General features: G+C 37.1%; 1 protein-coding gene across 5 annotated transcripts in view; it reads right to left on the reverse strand.

Moving 5' to 3' along the window:
* Kdm5a (lysine demethylase 5A) overlaps positions 1-20006 on the reverse strand; it is a 108425-nt gene that overhangs the window by 81097 nt on the left and 7322 nt on the right. For 4 of the 5 annotated variants that reach the window (XM_063258552.1, XM_063258550.1, XM_063258551.1 and 1 more), the window contains 2 exons: positions 7958-8128; positions 4727-4861 (listed from right to left, as the gene is read on the reverse strand). The exons of the other annotated variant lie outside the window; for it this stretch is intronic. In XM_063258552.1, coding sequence (XP_063114622.1) covers positions 4727-4861; positions 7958-8128 — 306 coding nt within the window. The remainder of the gene's footprint in view (positions 1-4726; positions 4862-7957; positions 8129-20006) is intronic. 5 annotated transcript variants of the gene reach the window in all.

Raw genomic sequence — 20006 nt, forward strand, 5'->3', positions numbered from 1 at the left:
GAAATCCAATAATGTTCTATTCTGTTTTGTTACATTTTATTGTTTTGTTTTATTCCATGTTCTGTTTTGATTGGTTTTATTCTGTTCTATTTTGTATGATTTTATTATGTCTGATGGTATGGGCGTAATTTTGACGATAACAAGAGGCATTATGGTAGCCATTGTTGATTTTCTATTATCCTGTTTTCAAGTTCTGTATCACTTTCACTGTTTTGTTTTGATTAGCTCTATTCTGTCTTACTTGTTTGCTTTTATTCTCTTTAAAATAAAATCTTAAAAAATAAATCTGTCATATCTGAGTATTTTAATCAATTAAATCTTATAATCACTTTAGCAGATAGGAAATATTCTAAGAAGAAATAAACATTCTCTAATCTTAAGGGATTAAAACTAGAAATGAAATTAAAACCAAAAAAGGCTTTTTCACCTAGAAATTTTTAACTCTATTAACAGGTAACAACAATGAAAACGATCAGATCACTGAGACAAAGCAGTGAATATAGGGAGCTTTATAGACATAAGAAGATAAACAAAATAATAAGTTAGTTTTCAACTCAAAACACTAGGAAAAAAACTACAACAACTTTGTGGTCCTGGATTAGAAGTGAAATAATCTGTATAAACTTAAAGTAAGAAGTCAGAATTTTTTTTTTTTTTTTTATCGGTACCAGGAATCGAACTCACGACTGCCTGCTTGCAAGGCAGGCGCTTATGCCGCTGAGCTAAATCTCCAGCCCCAGAAGTCAGAATTGTTTTAAAAATTTATTTCCTAACCTTCACCATTTAAAAGACCTAGAAGCAATCATATCCTACTAGGAACAAACATACCTTGTGCTCAGGTCACGCTTTCTAAGTAGCATTTCCTGCTAAAAAGAACCAGGAATCTTAGAGAAAAACTTATTCCAGGTTTAATTAAGGGAAGGTAAGCATATTAGCTTTTTGGTGGCAGGAAATAAATATCCAACACTAACAGAAATATGCTAACTCCAGAACACATGAACTACCTGAAGTGACTCCCACTAATCAAATTTGTAACAATTAGATTAGAAAAGAAATAAAAGGCAGCAATGGATTACACAATGTTGCTGGGGTTTTTTTTGGTACCGGGGATGGAACTCATGACTGTGCGCTTGCAAGGCAGACACTTATGTTGCTGAGCTAAATCTCCATCTCCCAACATTGCATTTTTAAAAATCATGATCTACAATGATACTCAAAAAAGCAGTAGAGGAAGTCAATTACAATTTCATAAGAATATACATTCATCAAACTTCACACTTAGGATATGTGCACTTTAATCAGATACAGTGGTATGTGCCTATAAATACCAGCTACTCATGAACCTGAAGTAGGAGGATCACTTAAACTGAGAAATTTGGAGCTAACCTAGGCAGCTTAGAAAAACTCTATTAAAAGAGTTAGTGGGAGAGGAGGGATAGTTTACCCTTTAAAAAAGTGTGAGAAGCGAAAATTTCATTAGAAAAAAAAAAAAAACACCAACAAAATAAATGTAGAAAAAAGAACAAAACAAAACTACTCAGTTTGCAAATATCAATGTGATTAACTAATTTAGTCAACAATCATCAATGAACTTAAAATTTCTGAGTAGGGGCCAGGGATTTAGCTCAGCAGCATAAATATCTGCCTGGCAAGTATGAGGTCGTTAAGTTCAATCCCTGGTACCAAATAAATTAACTAATTAATTAAATAAAAGTACTGGGTATTCTGGGTGACTGATTTGGGAATGGCAATGCCCAATATATGTACCATTATCGTCCTCTGTTGTTTTGAAATTTTTTTCTTTATGAAATAAAATGGATTTTTTTAAAAAATCACTTAGCAAAATATAACTAGAAAATAGGTTATTAACAATGTCTCAGAATTTACTGATTAATTTTATTATAAAGTGACTACATACAGGGGGCTGGGGATTTAGTTCAGTGGCATAAGTACCTGCCTTGCAAGCATGCAGTCATGAGTTCGATCCCTGGGTACCAATAAAAAAAAAAAAAAATGACTAAGTACAATGTAGAAATTCAGATCACCAATAGTGAGATACAGTGGCATTTTAAATTTCATTCTAATACATAAAAATGGTATTATAGGTTTCATTTTACTAAATAAATATATAAGAGCTGAGCATGGTGGTGCACATCTGGAATTCCAGCACTAGGAGACTGAGGGAGAAGGATTGCTGGGAGTTTGAGGCCAGCCTGTGCTACAAAGTGTGTTGAAAGCCAGCCTGAACTGCACTGGGAAACCCTGCCTCAAAAAAACAAAAGGTAAATAAATAAAGACATAGCTTAAGAGTTTGGAATCTCTTGATAAGAACAAGATATAATTCTAAATCTCAAGGAACTCAATACTTCAGTGAGGTCACAAGAGGAAAAAATCATTTCAAGAGTGCAGCAAGTGATATAAAAGAAATTTTAAAAAAAGGAAGCAAAAGCCAGGTATAACAATGTATATCTATAATTCTAGCATTCTAGAATGCTGAAACAAAGATTGCAAGTTCAAATACAACTTGGGGAACTTAATGGACTCAGTGAGATCCATCTCAAAATAATTTTTTTTTAAAAAATGACTGACAGCCAGGTATGGTGGCACGCCTGTAATCCGAGCATTGAAGGGGCTGAGGCAGGAGGATCATTGTGAATCTAAAGCCAACCTGGACCACAGAATGAATTCAAGTCCAACCTTAACTACCTAGTGAGACTTTGTCTTGAAAAACCTGAACAAATGAATGAACAGCGATGTAGCTCAGTGTTAAGGCCCTAGACTCAGTCTCCAGCAACATACACACACACACACACACACACACACACACCTACACAAAAGAAAAAAAAAGAAACAGAATAAAGAAAAGGAGCAAGATAAACTCTACAATTTACATTACTTTAGTTTCTTACATGAGAGACTATGAGGAAGCTAATGCTTATTGTTACCATGATGCTAGAAAAACAGATTCACAAAAAGTGAAAGATTTCCCAACTGACATACTGAAATCACTAAAGAAGACAGAAGAGTGACACAGGCTGGTAATCCCAGATATTCGGGAGGCCAAGGCAAGAGAATCATAAATTCAAGGCCTGCCCAAGCAAAGATCTTATCTCAAAATAAAAACATTAAAAGGATGAGGGATTATCAGGCATGGTGGGCCATGCCTATAACCCAAGAACTAGGGAGGTTGAAGCAGGAGGATAGCTTCAAGCTTGAGGTCATTAGAAACTATATACAAAGACCCTGTCTTTAAAAAGGAAATGTGGGGGCTGCGGATTTAGCTCAGCGGCATAAGCACCTGCCTTGCAAGCAGGCAGTCATGAGTTCAATCCCTGGTACGGATAAAAACGAAAAAGACAAAAAAAAGAAAAGAAAAAATAAGTGTACTTTGCCCACAGAGATAGAATGATACTATGGGTAAGTATCAGTAGTTTAAAAACATTTTTACTGTCTCAAATAGAAGACTAAAAATAGAAGCAGGCTTGGCACATGCCTGTAATCCAGCACTCAGGAGGCTAAGGCAGGAGGACTGCAGTTTGATGCTAGCATGAACTGCATAGTGAAACCCTATCTCAAAAAGAGAGAGACAGAGACAGAGACAGAGAGAGAGAAAGACAGAGAGAGAATATACAGGCAGACTGGCAATGTAGTAATTAAGTACAAATTCTAAATGAAAAGAAATCTTAACCTCAACTTCTGAAATACCCCTAGTTTCTACCTAACAGCAAACAACCTAACTGTAGTAACAATAACTATATTAGGTAGGGTTGGGGATACAGCTCAGCAGCACAGACACCTGCCTGACAAGCACAAGGTCCTCAGTTTGACTCTAGGTAGCAAAAAATAAAATAGTAAGTAAAAATTTCTACGTGGTCTCTATTTTTTTTTTTTTGGTCTCTATTTTTATAAATATAAAAAAAAAAAAAACAGGATTGGTGAAGCATATCTATAGTCCTAGCACTTGGGAGGCTGAGGCAAGACGACTGCTTGAGTTTGAGGCCAGCCTTGTATTACAAAATGAATTCAAGGCCTGGCTGAACTGCATAGCAAGACCCTACCTCAAAAAATAAAATAATGAAAAGAAAATCAGGGTGGGGTATAGTTCAGCAACAAGGTTCTTGTCTAGCATGCCCCAGTCCCTGGGTTTGATGATAGTACCACAAAAACACAAACACATACATGCAAAAGAAAAATGGAAGACATTAAGGTTTCTACTTAGATACACCCCAAAGCCTCGTGCTTCTGGAAGGTGACTGGATCACAGAGGTATGATACTCATCAGTGGATTGGTCCATTTCTAAGTTTAAAGCTAAATGTGATTCAGAAGGTAAAGTCTGGTTAGAGGATGTTGTTCACTGCAGGCATGGACTGGAAGGGTCTCTCTCTCTCTCTCTCTCTCTCCTTCCCCCTTAATCTCATCCTGTTTCATCTCCCCTATGCCATGAGCAATTCTCCTCTGCCATGCTGCCCTGCCTTGAAACTATGGACTGAAATCTCTACAAACTCTGAGCCAAAACAAACCTTTCCTGCTATAAATTGTAGCTATCAAGTATTGTGACTCAGCAACGAAAAAGGAACCTAAGAGAGTAGATTTATCTTCTCAAGTGCTAAAGAATAACAGTACATGAATGGCCTCCCATGATCAGAAAACTGGTATAGTCAATGTACTTGAAACTCCTATTACAATGGTCCATGACACTTATACAATGGTCCATGACACTTATACCTGAGACTTGACCCGTCGTGTTCTCTTATGCAGAATATTCATCCTGGAGCCAGGCTCTGGGGAAGTATGGATATCAGCACTGAAAACCTCAGGTTCCACTTTTTCCTTAAGATCTAAATTAGGCATTTGTACGCCCTAAAAGATCAGAACACAGAAAGAGGACAGACTCACTGATAAGAAATGTGCTTAAGCATCAGTGAAATAATCAATTTCCAGTAAATCCCTAAAGTTACTAAAACCAGGTAGCAATTTTCTCTCAAATTGATCTTAGGCTGAAGGTAATCTCTATCAAAATCCCAACATCTAATTTTTTGAGTAATGTAAAGTGGAAACTGATCGTAACATTTATGTGGAAGCAAAGTGCTTCAAAATTCTGAAAAAGAAATTACAGAGGACTTATATACTACTGAGCATCAAATTTTACTAGAAAGCTGCAGTACATGGTATGGTAATAGTCTTAGACAGTTATAGTACCTCTTCCCTTATTCACTATGTTTCTAGTGGATGCCCGAAATTATGGACATAACCAAACCCTACGTATTTTTTTTCTATATATGTGTTCCTATAGTAATGTTTTAACTTACAAATCAGGCACAGTAAGAGATTAGCAATAGTAAAATAATTACAAGAACATAATAAAGCTTACATAATGTTGTCTGTCCCATTCAAAGTACTTTACCATATTTTCATCTTTTCACCTAGAGGAACCACTTTACAGCTTGTGTTTGGCACACCTGAATTGCCAGGAACATGACTCTCACACTTTGGAGCTATTATCAAGTAACATATGATGTACTTGAACATAAGCACTATGAAACTACAAGAGTAGATCTAATAACTAAGATAACTACTAAGTAAAAGGAACAAAGAAATAATTCACAGGCCAAGGATTTAGCTCAGTGGCATAAACCCCTGCCTGACAAGCGCGAGGTCCGAAGTTCAATCCTGGTACCACCAAAAAAAAAAAAAAAAAAAAAAAAGGAAATAACTCACTGTTGTACTAAGATGCTGAAAAATTAAAATAGTCAATTAAAAGATAGTTATTAGCAAAAGTAGTTAAAATGATAGTTATTAGCAGTATTGTCATTCTGTGCTGAGCTTGTTATCCTAGTAATCATGCATCAACCACAGTTATAGATTAACTGACCTTGTCATCATGCTGTTCTGTATGTGTTGTCCCCCTCCCACCCCAGTAACCTGTTTGCTGTGTCAATCTTTGTTCCCTTTGTAAGAGACAAATGATGCTGTGTCAACCATTGTTCCCTTTATGAGAGACAAATGTTCCTGGAATTGGCAGACCAAGGGCTATGAATTGGCTAACCACCCACTGTGAAATGCCTCTGACCTCAAGCAAAGGGAACAAAGGCCCACCTTGTTTCTGTTTCTCATCACTGTGTACTTATGAGCTAATCACAAATGACCTAAAAAAATCAGTCAAAATTCTAACGCAGTTGCACAGCTTTGCAAATTCCATCTGCACTGTGTCGCTGGGCCAGCTAAAATAAAAGCGCTTCTTTTAAAAAAAAGACGACGTCTTGCCCCGTTTTTCATCTCGGGGTCTTTTTGTGGGGTTTACAACGTTCACATCCAGCACAGGAAGATAATAAATTCTACCATCTTAACTACAAAAACATGAAATTTGGAAATTATGAATTGTTCAAATTTTCCATTTACTATTTTCAGACTACGATTGACTGGGGTGATTGAAACCACAGAAAATAAAACCACAGGTGAGGAAAGGACTATTACTGATCAATGCAACAATAAACTCACATATTTATGGTCAAGTTGATCTTCAACAAAGGTGCCAAGATAACATAATGAGAAAAAAATAGTCTTTTAAAAGAAATGGTGCCAGGTGTGAAGCCGTGTGTGGTGGCTCATGCCTGTAATCCCAGCACTCAGGAGGCTGAGGCAGGAGGATCGTTGCGAGTTCGAGACCAGCCTGGGCTACGAAGTGAGCTCAAGGCCAGCCGGAATTGCACAGTGAGACCCTGTCTCAAAAAGACAAAAAAAAAAAAAAAAAAAGAAAAAGAAAAAGAAATGGTGCCAGGTGTGGTAGTGCACAACTGTAATCCCAATATTCAAGAGGGGGAGGCTGAAGGATCCTGACAACTTCACAGCCAGCCTACTATTCACAATGAGTTCAAGACCAGCCTGAACTACATAAAGAGACCGTATCTCAACAAACCAATAATAAATAAATAAGTGAAATGGTGCTGGTACAAGTAGTATTGTACCAAGTACAACAGTATTGCACCAAGTAGTATGTACTCCCCAAATGAATTTATATCTTTACCTCAATCTATATATTAAAAAAATTCATGCAAAATATGTCACAGAACTAAATATAAAAATTAAAGTCAGGTGTGCTGGCACACACCTGTAAACCCAAGCCCTCAGAAGCTGAGGCAAAAGAATTGCTGCACCTGCCTGGACTACATAGTGAGTTCAAGGCCAGCCTGATCTATCCATAGTAAGACCCTGCCTCAAAACACAAGTTAAAATCATAAAACTTCTTAAGTAAAAACAAAGAAGAAAACTCTTGGCAACTCTAGCTTAGGAAAAGTTTTTTGTTTTCATTTGTTTTGTGAGCCAGACATAAAATCTTATTATATGATTTCATGTAAAATTTCTTACAAAGGTAAAAAAAAAAAACTACAGAGCCAGAATGCATATGAATGATAATATGAGTCTATAGGCAGTCAGAGTCTGTAGGCAGAAGAGAAACTATCCAAAGAATATTAAAGAACTTTTCTGACAGGCAGGAGTGTTCTAAAACTGGATTGTGGTGATTGCTACATAAATGTATAAATTCATTAAAACTTAACTATGATACACCTACTATGGGTAAGTCTATAGTACAAAGTTTAAAACAGAAGAAACAGGGGCTGGGGATTTAGCTCAGCGGCATAAGCACCTGCCTTTCAAGCAGATGGTCGTGAGTTCGATCCCCGGTACCAATAAAAAAGAAAAAGACTAAAAAATAAAAAAATTTAAAAAAAAAAAAAAAAAACAGAAGAAACAGGAAAAAATTTTCAAACTATCCTTTATCTTTTAAGCCATCAAAAAGTTACGATTTTTAAACTACTATATATACCTTGCTTTCAAACATTTCAGTTTCTAGAGAAATCAATTCCAATATGTAAACAATTACTAACTTGTGGTAAACATAATTTATAAGTTAGAAAACAAGATATTCTCAACTCTAAGAACAATGATACATCTTACCATAAGGCTAACACCAGACTGGAAAAGTTCATATGGGTAGAGAATTCTTTCATAGTGGGACTTCAAAAGAGACCCAGTTCCTTTTCCTGGCAGATACCCCAAGCGGCTACCCACTTTAGACCATTTCTTCTCTTTGGTGACCACTTCAAAACCTCCTTTGCTGGCAACAATCTGAAAAGAAGGTTAAGTTATTTAAGGAAAGATTCAAGTATCTTAACTCTGTATCTTGTTGCTAAATACAACAATTATTCTAGGCTTAGTTTCAAATATTCTTTCAGTAAATATGACCAAACTGATACTTGTCAACATTTAAAGGAACAGCCAATGATTTTTTGGAAATGTTAAACTAAAATTTAGGCCCAGGGATATAGCTCAGTGGCACAATACTTGCCTGGCAAGTACAAGGTCCTGAGTTTAAGTGTCAGTACCAAAAAAAAGCGAGATAAAATTTAATGAATGCTATACCTACCATCAAACAATGCATTCAAAAATATTATACAAATTTATACTTTGTGTTGTACTCTAAGAAAATAGCTTCGTTATATGTTATTATAGCAAACCTGTAAAGTGGCTTACTAAATGTGGTTTTTTTATCCTTTTTCCCTGATATGTTAAGTGACCTAATTGATATGTTGAGCAATACTCTCCTCTGTAACGAATTGCAAGAATTTCACTTAATTGAGATGTTAACCAGAGCGGCCCTCTACAAACAAGAAGAGTGGTGCTAAAACAAGCTAACCAGGGTTGTTAATCACTGTTAGGCGCCTCTATTCTTCACTAAAGAGCTAAAGAAGACTAGGAGACGCAACAATTTACACATTGTTTGAAGTAACTTGTTTATATGCAGGGAGATTTGCGTATGAGTTTAACCTTTTTACCTAACCTTAGTTACTTTTCCCAGAAGATAGATACCCGCTGTTTTCCTGTTCTGTAGCGCGCCTTATTGCCTCCCTCCACCCACCTATCTGGGCCATAAAGAATTTGGGTTTCTGGTGACCTCTCCCCGACCCGGTGATAATCTGTCATAAAAGGAGCCTGCCCCAATTTTAAGAACTGCTTAGCTTAAAAGAAATTACCGGGTAATACTATGGCCCAAACCCCGATCGGTGCTTTCCTTTTGTTCTGTATGTATCAATGGGTTAGATATCAGATCTTTGTAAAACTTAAGTTCCAGCGTCTCATAACTCGTGACCCCTTCACACTCACTAGCGAAGATGAGCTGTCCTGGGATAATTAACTCTCCACTTTCTTCTCCAAATATTGCTGCAGATGTGCCACTCTGAGATAATGTCAGTCTGCAGGATGGGAGTAATTTGAGGAACACCAGGAACTCCCGAGATTGTCAGAGCTAAGTGGACAGCAATACAGCTTCCAGATGCAGGTCAACAGGTTTAATGGCCTTGCAGGTTTCCCCCCACTTTCCCTTACTTTTAAAAACCCCTTTCCCCAGTCTTGGGCACGCAGTCTTTGGGTCGATCCGGGAGAGACTGTGCCACCGGGACTGGCTCAATAAAGCCTTTGCTACTTAAATTTTTGGACTCTTGTTTCCTTGGGTTTTATACCAGGGCCAGAGTTATAACACTTTGTACATTATGTGCTGTGAGAAAACTAGATACATATATATCTTCATAAACTAATTTGAAATAATAAAAAATACACATGAAAATAAAAGTTGTATGATATAAAGTTTGAACTTAGAAAATATACCAAAAATTTATAGCCTTTAACAAAAATGCAAACTATGGATTCAGATTATAGTTCTGAAAAACCTTAAGAATAAGCGGGCTAGACTGTATTCAGAAATAGATCGAGACTCTGGATTTAATCCCAGCATCATAAAAAAGGGAGGAAAGGAAAAAGTTTTATATCGAAGACCATGAGACCATGAAGGAATGGCAAGGAAAGATGAAACTGCAACAGACTTACTGGCACACAGAACAAAATAAAAATATAGTAAGAGAGGAAGTGATCGCTCATTGGCCTACTTGGCTGAAGGCTCCTATCAAGCTAGGTACTACAGAGAATATGTAGGCATCAAAGCCCCCATCTTTCTACAACTGAAAATCTACATTCTACCCAAAAATATAGGCCATTTCCAGTTTTACCATGAAGAGAATTAAGAGGGCTATGACATAGTATTTCAAATCAAACATTTCTCCTATGTGAATACACACTACTGTAGTTTGCTATATGGAAAACCTGAAAAACGTAACACATAGAATTATTATATGATCCTAAATTTTACTTCTTTTTTTTTTTTTTAATTTAAGGAGAAAAGAAAAGAAAGAAAAAAAAACAGTGAAGGGGTACAAGTTATACAGATTTACAGAAGAAAAAAATGCACAGTAGGAAATCACTAGTTAATGGATTACATATTGCCATCTTAGAAATAATTGTTCAAGTCACAAAATTAAAGCTTGTAGAGTGGACATTCCAACAATGATACTGCAAACAGTTCTGTTCAATGATCCAATAAAACTCTGTGATATCATTTTCTATCTTATACATTTAAATATACATGCAGTTATATAGTTCAGAGCACCTTCTTTTCCTCTCTTTTGTAAGTGACTATTACACATTTTGGGTTTCATTGCTCCCACGGTTCTTATTGCTTTTTTGGAAGAGAGTAAAACCAAATGTGACATAACAGAACAGAATCGGTCAAGTCAAAAGGGTGGACATAATAGATAATATAAAAACATAATACAAGGTGATCAACAATGGTTACCATAATGCCTCCCGCTATTTCTAATAGAATTGCCTATATCATTAGTCTAAATTTTACTTCTGTACGTATACCCAAGATTACTGAAACTAGAGACCCAAACAACTGCATCAGTCACAAGAAACAACTCATGCCCATTAACAGATAAATGAATAAACACACAAACAAAAACATATGTATAAGCCGGGGTTATAGCTCAGTGGGACAGCACCTGCCTGGCAAGTACGAGGTCGTGAGCTGGATTTCTGGTACACACACACACACACACACACATACACATATGAGAATAGACGTATGGTTTAGCTTTTTTTTTTCATATATATATATGAAAATAGACGTATGGTTTAGCTTTTTTTTTTTTTTTTTTTTTTGCTTATTTCTGTTTGAGAAAAGGTCTTGATATATAGTTCAGGCTGGCCTTAAACTCACTATGTAGCCCAGTCTAGCCTCAAACTTATAGCAATCCTCTTGCCTCATCCTCCCAAGTGCTGGAATTACAGTTGTTTGGCTTTAAAAAGCCAAACCCTATAACATAGATGGAACATGAAAACGTAAATCAGAGAAAACAGTGACCACTGTATAATTATATAATGTACCAAGAATAAGCAAATTCACAGAAGCAAAGTATAATAAATGTCACTAGGGGTGGGAATAGGGGAGTTTGGTAAGTAAGCACTGGTAATGATTATACTATAGTGAACAGACTTAAAGCCACTGAACCCTCAAGCTAAAAATGGTTATAACTGGTAAGTGTGGTAGTACATATCTGTAATCAGGTGGTTAGGGCAGAGGATCATTATCAATTTAAGGTCAACCTGAACTATACAGTGAGACTCTGTTTCAAAATCTAAAAAGTAAAACAAAGTTAAAATGCAGCTGGGGATGTTGCACTGTAGTAGAACACTTGCCTAACACATAAAGGTCCTAGGTTCTATCTCTAGCACCTAACAAAACCAATGGTTAAAATCCTAAATTTTACTATGTATATTTTTTCACAATTTAAAAAAAAAAAAAATGACTAAGAGACCTGGGCATAATAGTGCACACTGTAATTCTAGCTATTCATCAAGCTCAGGCAAGAGGACCAGAAACTTAAGGCCAGCCCAGGTAACTCAGAAACAACCTGTCTCCAAACAAAAAATAAAATGGGCTAAGGACGTAGCTAAGTGATAAAGCACTTGCCTAGCAAGCCTCAGGTCCTAGGTTCAATCCTCAGCACCAGGAAAAAAAAAGAGAGACAAAGAGCAGGGCATAGCGACAAGCATCTGCAGTTACAGTTCCAGCACTCAAAAGGCTGAGGCAGGAGGATCACTCAGTTCAGATGTTCTAGTGTTGTGTTAAAACACTGCTTTAGAGAATGAACTCTGGAGCCAGACTATCAATGTTCAAATTCCAACTCTGACATTTAATATTTGTGTGACCCAGGCAAGTTACATAATTTGTGACTTAGTTTCCTATATTTCTATCATTAAAATAATAAAAACTTTTGGGGCTGGGGTTCTAGCTCAGTGGCATAAGTACCTTACCTTGCAAGTACACAGCTGTGAGTTTGATACCCAGTACCAAAAAAAAAAAAGTAGTAAAAACTTTTAACAGTGCTTGCCTCATTATGAGCCTATACTGAGAAAAAAAGACATAAAACAAGAAAAGCACCAAGAGAAAGCACTGTATCAATGTTCACTACAGTATAAATATCTGTGGTTGGTGAGGGTATACATACTGAAACTAGTGAAATGTTCTTAACTCTTACACTTGAATGCAATTACAGACAAAGATAAGACCATAGCCAAAGGACAACTGTCTAGTGAAATATCTAAAAGTATGGTACAGGGGATGGGACGTAGCTCAGCGGCATAGTGCCTACCTGGCCAAGGATGAGGCCAGGTTTGATTCCTGGTACCAAAAAAAAAAGTATGGTATAAATTCATACATTGAAATAAATAAATAAACTCACTCATACATTCACATACATGAGCTGAACATCTCTACAGCACCTTCTATCACACCTTCAAAGCAACCATATCTGCTGATAAGAGCTAACCAGAGGGGGCTGGGGGTTTAGCTCGGCGGCATAAGCGCCTACCTTGCAAGCAGGCAGTCGTGAGTTCAATCCCTGGTACCGATTAAAATAAATAAATAAATAAATAAATAAATAAAAACCCTTAAAAAATTAAAAAAAAAAAGCTAACCAGAATGAAAATTGCGTGAGAAAAAATTATTTTTCCAATTTTATATTACAGAGAAGACATAATGACAGGCTATCCAGCTATCTAGATAGGCTAGAAAAAGGGCTATCTAAACCTTGCAATCCAGCACTTGGGAGGTTGAGGCAAGCAGATCATTGTGAGTTAAGAGGCTAGCCTGGCTAGATAACAACAGCCTGTCTCAAAAAAATAAAATTAAATTAGAAATAAAAAAGGAAGCCAGGAATAACACCACCCATCTGTAAACCCAGCACTTGGGAGACTGAGGCAGGAGGATTGCTGTGCACTCAAGGCCAGCCTGGACTACATAATTTAAGGACAGCCTCAACTACAAAGGAAGATCTTGTCTCAGTAAATAAATAAATAGCCCCTGCATGATGGCACATGCCTGCAATCCCAGGACCGGGGAGGATGAGTCAGGAGGATTACTGTGGGTTCAAGGCCAGTCAGCTACACAATGAGTCCCAGGGCCAATCTGAGCTACATAGTGAGACCCTGTCTCAATAAATAGATAAATAAGTAAATAAATAGGCTGTCCAAAAGCAACTGGTGTACAAAATGAACTGGAAGGCTCTCCTTGAATGCAGAACAACTGCTTCAGCATTAGTTAAACCTCGCCCTATCTCAATGTACTGATATGCTTATGCAATTTCCTTCTTCCTTCAACTGGCTCTAAGCAATACAGATAAGGCTGGCTGAGACACTCATATGTAATCCTTGAAGCCAGGTGACAGTTTCATGCTTCATCACACTGTGTTCCCTATAAATGGCTGAGCATAGTAGGACGGCACAGCTCCATAGCTCCAGGAATGCCAACTGGGTTCAGCCTCAAGGTAAAAGGCTATGACTTCCCAGGGCACAAAAATTTACATATCAGACTCTCAAGCAACAGCCTCCTAAATCATTCAAATGCTACCTCAATCAAGTTATACAGATTAGTCTTTCTGCATACTCTTATCCCTGCATATTGCAGTGGTGTTTTCTCTCCATCTAGCTGGCTTAGCTCACACTATTCACGTAATTCCCACCACAGTCACCATCACTCATCCTCAAGCCACTCCCTTCTTCATGAGTTAATAAATGCCAGATGATGCCTTGGATCAAGACTTTTGTTCCATGAATCCTCAACTGTACCAGACTCAGAACCCTTTGGCTGCCCATAATTATGAATGTCTTGGTGTCTTTATTGACACCATGGATTGCGCTGGAAATGGTAGATTGGAATTAATTCACCAGGATTCCAATAACGTTTCAATGGGATTACAATTATAAACTTCCTGTACTTCAAGGAGGATGGAAAAGAGATTACAATATTTGGATTACAATATTATAAGGCATTCAATTGGGATTACAATAAACTATATGAATCAGAGCATCGTCATTCTATATATATCTTTTTGGTGTTTTCACACTGCCAGCTAGTGCTCTAGCTTGGAATATATTCATGGAATATATTCATGAATGAAGACCTTTTCCCTTGCAGAGCTTATTATATTCTATTGGAGGTAGAAAGATAATAAACCCAATGAATGCTTGAGTTAGGTGATAAGTACAGCTATTTATACCTGAATGGCTCTCCCATCAAAGCCTCAAGTGCTCAGCAAGAAAAGTTTTCAACAGTGACTCAATTACGGGAGCATTATACCTGTCAGGAGGTGGGAGCTGTGTCAGAAGTGGCCGGTCATGGGGGATTATGGCCCAGAAGGGTATATCTCCCACCCTTCCAGGCTTCTCCCTTCACTTTGCTTCCTGGCTGCCATGAGGTGAGCAACTTTTCCTCTGCCAGACCTTTCAATCATTTTCAACATGAGTCTAAGTAATCCTTGCCTCCTCTAAGTGGTAGGTGTTAGGTATTTTGTCCTAGCAATGAGAAAGGGACTAAAACAAGTACTGTGGAAGAAATTTAAAGCAGTCAAGGGTCATCACAAGCAACATAATGAGGATAAATCATAGTACTATAAAGTCATGGTGAGTCTAAGGTGAAATCTGACAGCTGCAGGTATAGTTCAGTGATTGAGCATTTATCTAGTATGGGTGTAATTCAACAGTAGAACATTTATCTAGCACTTGTGAAGCCCTGGGTTATATCCCCAGAACCACCAAATTAAAAAATATACATAAAATTTGAGAGGACTTTAAAGAGGTGAAGACATCAACCTAGCAGAAATATTAGGGAACAACTACTGCAAAGATTTCAGGCTGGAAGCACGCCTAGTGTGGAACAATAAAAGTGAACGAGCAGAGATGAGAAACAAGCAGTAAGGAAATGTGAAGCATAGAGGCTTTTCAATCTGCCTATCTCAGGAGCACAGCAGGAGGAATTCCAACAGTGACATTGGTGGAAGAAACTAGTCTAGACTGGAGCAAGATGACTCCAAAAAGAAAATGAAACTGATAGATTATATGCTAGGTAGAGCCACAATGACAGATTTGTACTTCTACTGGCAGTTTAAAAATAAGCTTTTGATGGTTACAGTGAAAACTAAACACAGTGGCACAAGTACCTGCCTGGTAAATGCCAGGTTGTGAGTTCAATCCTCAGTACTTTAAAAAAAGAAAGAAAGAAAGAAAACTACACACATGAAAAAGGGGGTTTAGATTATTAATTCCAAGAAAATAACAACTGGTACAAGAAATTGCACTCACAGCACTCTACAAGGCTCAAGTATAAATAATATTTACATTTTATGCAGTCACAGTAATAACTTGATTAATAAAACAATATTAAACTAGGTAGGTATGGAGGCACATGACTGTAATCCCATCTACTCCAGAAGGTGTAACAGAAGATCCTAAATTAAAAGCCAGTCTAGGTAACTTCAGGAGACCTGTCTCAAAATAAAATGTTAAAAAAAGGGAAGCTGGGCCTGGTGGCATATGCCTGTAATTCCTGCATTCTAGGAGGCTAAAGTAGGAGGACTACAAATGTAAGCCCAGCTTGGGTAAATTAATAGCTCAGTGTAAAAGTATAAAACTCTGGGTTCAGGACTAGGGATTTAGCTCAGCGGTATAAGTGCCTGCCTCACAAGCACGAAGTCCTAAATTCAATCCCTGGTACCAAAAAAAAAAACCCACTGGGTTCAATCTCCACTACTGAAAGAAAAAAAAAAGATACAAAGCAGTAAGTTCAGGGGCTATAGCTAAAGCTGTACATCTGCACTTGCAATGTGAATTCCTGGGTTTAATCTCCAATAGTGCAGAGAAAAATACATATTTATGTAACTATACTAGTAAGGAATAGGGAATATGAAGCATGAAATTTAAGATCTCTTATACCCATTTCTCACTGGTAACAGCAGAAAGTCAGTATATAATAGAACTGAAAAATGAAGTATCGTCATGAGCCTATTATTTGGAAATACAGAGATCAAAATCAGAAACAGCTAAATGAATTGAAAGTGATTAGCTATGAGAAGTGGAAATAGGTAGAAAAGGCAGACTACTGCTTTAATTTTAGGACTTATTTTATAAAATAGGATGACTCTAACAAAAAAATATATTTTTTCAGTACCGTAGATTGAACCTACAGTATTTGGGAGGCGAAGGTAAGAGGATCACCAAGTTTGAGGCCAGCCTAACTACACAGTATGACCTTATCTAAAAAAAAAACAAACAAACAAAAGTAAAATATAACAGAATTTAATTATCTATTTTCCAAGGACAATAGAAAACAGGTTAAAAAAAGAGCAAAAAAAAAAAAAAAATTAAGACTATCTAGCCAGTTCAAAGCCAGTCTGAACTGCATAAAAGGACCCTATCTCAAAAACAAAACAAAACAAGAACACAAAAGTGTGGACTACTTTTGGCAAGGAAGAAAAAAAAAAGACAAGACTAAAAGATCTTTGCTCAATTTGGATTTAACTTTAAATATTTAGTAAGTTCTCTAGGTATACTTTATCAGGAGTATTCCCCTTTGAACAAGAAGGAACAGGGTTTTTCAAAATGGAACTGAACAGTATGGTTGACAACTGCTAGCAGGAATTGTGAATGATATAGTTCTGATTAGGTTACTTCTAAAGTCCCTTCTTTTTTCATTATTTATTTATTGGCAGTACCAGGGATTAAGCCCAAATTCTGCCCTGCGCTGTATCTACAGCCCCTTTTTAATTGAGACAGGAACTTGAAAAATTGTCCAGGCTAGATTTGGTTTTGTGTTCCTCTTTCCTCAACCTTCCAGAGTACTAGGACTACAAGTATGCACCATCAGATTCAGCTAAAGGTCCCTTATTTGTTGTTTTTTGAGATAGGGTCTTGCTATGTGGAATTATAAGAATGCGCCACCATGCCCAGTCCCCTTAATTTTAAAATTCTATAACTTACAAAACCAGGATCTAACCAAATTGAACCTAATGTTTGCTTTTTTTGTTCTGTTTGTTTGCTTTTGAGACAGGGTCTTCCTATGTAGCCCAGTCCAGCTTCAAACTCAGTGACCCCTCTGCCACAGCCTCCTCAAGTGGTGGGTTTATATATTTTCCTTTTAATTGGATTTTAATTCACTGATATAAAAGTATAAGTTTCAGAAATTACTTATACTAAATAATTATTCTAGGAAATCACACAGGATATTTGTAAAAGTATGTGTAGTGATTTTTGGCTAAAGTATTCCTATGAATGATAAAGTAATTTTTAAAAATATTTTCTATTTCATGCTATATAAATCAAATCAAATGCATTTAGAATCTTAAACATAATATAGCAAAACTCAGTAGAGAAATTTTTTTTTTTTTTTTAGTAGAGAAATTTTGACTGAACAGAAACACTAAAACAGAATTTTTGGCCAGGCGTTCCAGAAGCTGAGGCAGGAGAATCACTGCAGTTCCAGGGCCTGCCTGGGGTACACACTGAGTTCAAGGCCTACATCACATATAGAGACCCTGTCTCAAAAAAAATGAGAATTTTTTTTTGGGGGGGGGTCCTGTTTTATGTTTTTGGTTGTTTTTTTTTTTTGTTTTTTTGGTCTTTTTCCTTTTTATCAGTACCAAGGATCGAACTCACGACCACCTGCATGCAAGGCAGGTGCTTATGCCGCTGAGCTAAATCCCCAGCCCCTATGTTTTTGTTTTTTTTGAGACAAGGTTTCACTATGCAGTTCATGCTGGCCTTGAACTCAGTGATCCTTCTGCCTCAGCCTCCTGCTGAGTACTGGAATTACAGGCATGCACCACCATGCCCAGTTTTCTCTTGTTTTTTGAAACAGGGTCTCACTATGTAGGCTAGGCTGGTCTCAAAAACTGCCATCTTCCTGCCTCAGTCTCCCAAGTGTCAGGATTACAGGAATGTGTCACCAAAACCAACTAAGAAAATTCTTTTTTTTTTTTTGTCTTTTTCGTTTTTATCGGTACCAGAGATCGAACTCACGACTGCCTGCTTGCAAGGCAGGCGCTTATGCCGCTGAGCTAAATCCCCAGCCCCCAAGAAAACTCTTAAAACTAATTTTTATCCCAATGGTTTCCTACAAAAATACATACTCTGACTCCTCAAGTTTCCTATAAATTGCTCTTTGGATCACAGGTTTTCATATAACTGCACTAGACTATTGCCTGAACAATGCTTAATTATTGATATCATTACCTGGCTGATAAAAACAGCTGAAAGCATTACAGAACCTATGGCACATGAGCCACAGTGAGCACACAGAGCACTCTATCAGCACTTGAGCCAAGTCATTCCAGTCAAGGTCTGACAAATGGTCAGCAGGCATAAAACAGCAAAGAGCACATTCAATAAAAAGCTATTTGTATCACTCAAAGATCTGACATCATTTCAAGATCTGTTGTCATTTCCTTTTAAGACAAAAGATGTTAATGTATGAGTTGTTTTTCTAAATTAAAACCTCAGCATTCAGGTTTAACTGTAGTGTTGGCACTTTGCAATAAGTAAGTGGATTTGGGGTTACAGTTTGGACACTTGGTATCTAAAAGGTTCAGTATCACTGACCTAAAGCTAGAGCCAGGAACAGTACACCTGTAATCCCCAGTACTCAGGAGAGGCAGGAGGACTGCAGCAAGTTTGAGCCTAGTCTAGGCTACATAGTGAGTTCAAGGGCAGCTGGAACTACACAGTGGGACCCTGTTTCAAAAAACCAAAAACAGTCTAAATCTGATTGTTAGCATGAGACCACAATTCCTACAACTTTTAGTAAGAGAATTCTAATGATACTGATTTTAAAACATATCCAAAAAATAAATGAGGGTAAACACAGTGACATACATTTGTAATTCCAGCTACTAAGGAGGCTGAGGCAGAAAAATCCAGTAAAAGATAGGTAATTTAGTAAGACTCTGTCTCAAAATAAATTTTTATTACAAGGACTGCGCCACCTTGTATTCCCAGGTCTCAAGAGCTGAGGCACGAGGATTGCCATAAATTCAAGGCCAGCCTGGACTACATAATGAGACTGTCTCAAAAACTAAAAAAGCAAAAGGAAAAAAGAAAATAATTAAGAATACTACAGACTCCTATTCAAAAATGATGTGCAATCAAAGGTGATAAAAGACCACAAAAGCTAGGTGTGGTGGTGCATGCCAGTATTTCCAACATTCAGGACACAGATGCAGGAGGGTCGCTGCAAATTGAGACCAGCCTAGGCTACAAAGTGAACTCAAGATCAGCCTGAACACATAGAGACCCTGTCTCAAAAAAGACCCCACACACACAAAAAAAAACCACAAACTAAAAGTACTTAGAAAATTTCTCAAGTAATTAAGGTGTTTTCAGGGGCTGGGGATTTAGCTCGGCAGCATAAGCACCTGCCTTGCAAGCAGGCAGTCGAGAGTTCGATCCCCAGTACCGATAAAAAGGAAAAAGACAAAAAATAAAATAAAATAAAGGGGCTGGGGATTTAGCTCAGCGGCATAAGCGCCTGCCTTGGAAGCAGGCAGTCGTGAGTTCGATCCCTGGTACCAATAAAAACGAAAAAGACAAAAAAATAAATAAATAAATAAATAAAAAATAAAATAAAATAAAATAAAATAAAAAATAAAGGTATTTTCAGCCACAAGTCATAACAACAGATTTTTATTATTATATTTAAAAATATATTTTTAGAGAAATTATTAGCTCTGTTGCAATTCAGTTTTCTTTGCATCAGGGAATGCAATGTTACAAAGTTAACAAATAT

This window comes from Cavia porcellus, unplaced genomic scaffold (assembly GCF_034190915.1).
Source record: "Cavia porcellus strain 051 isolate PalLab524CR breed Dunkin Hartley unplaced genomic scaffold, mCavPor4.1 scaffold_11, whole genome shotgun sequence".
NCBI classification, from domain to species: Eukaryota; Metazoa; Chordata; class Mammalia; order Rodentia; family Caviidae; genus Cavia; species Cavia porcellus.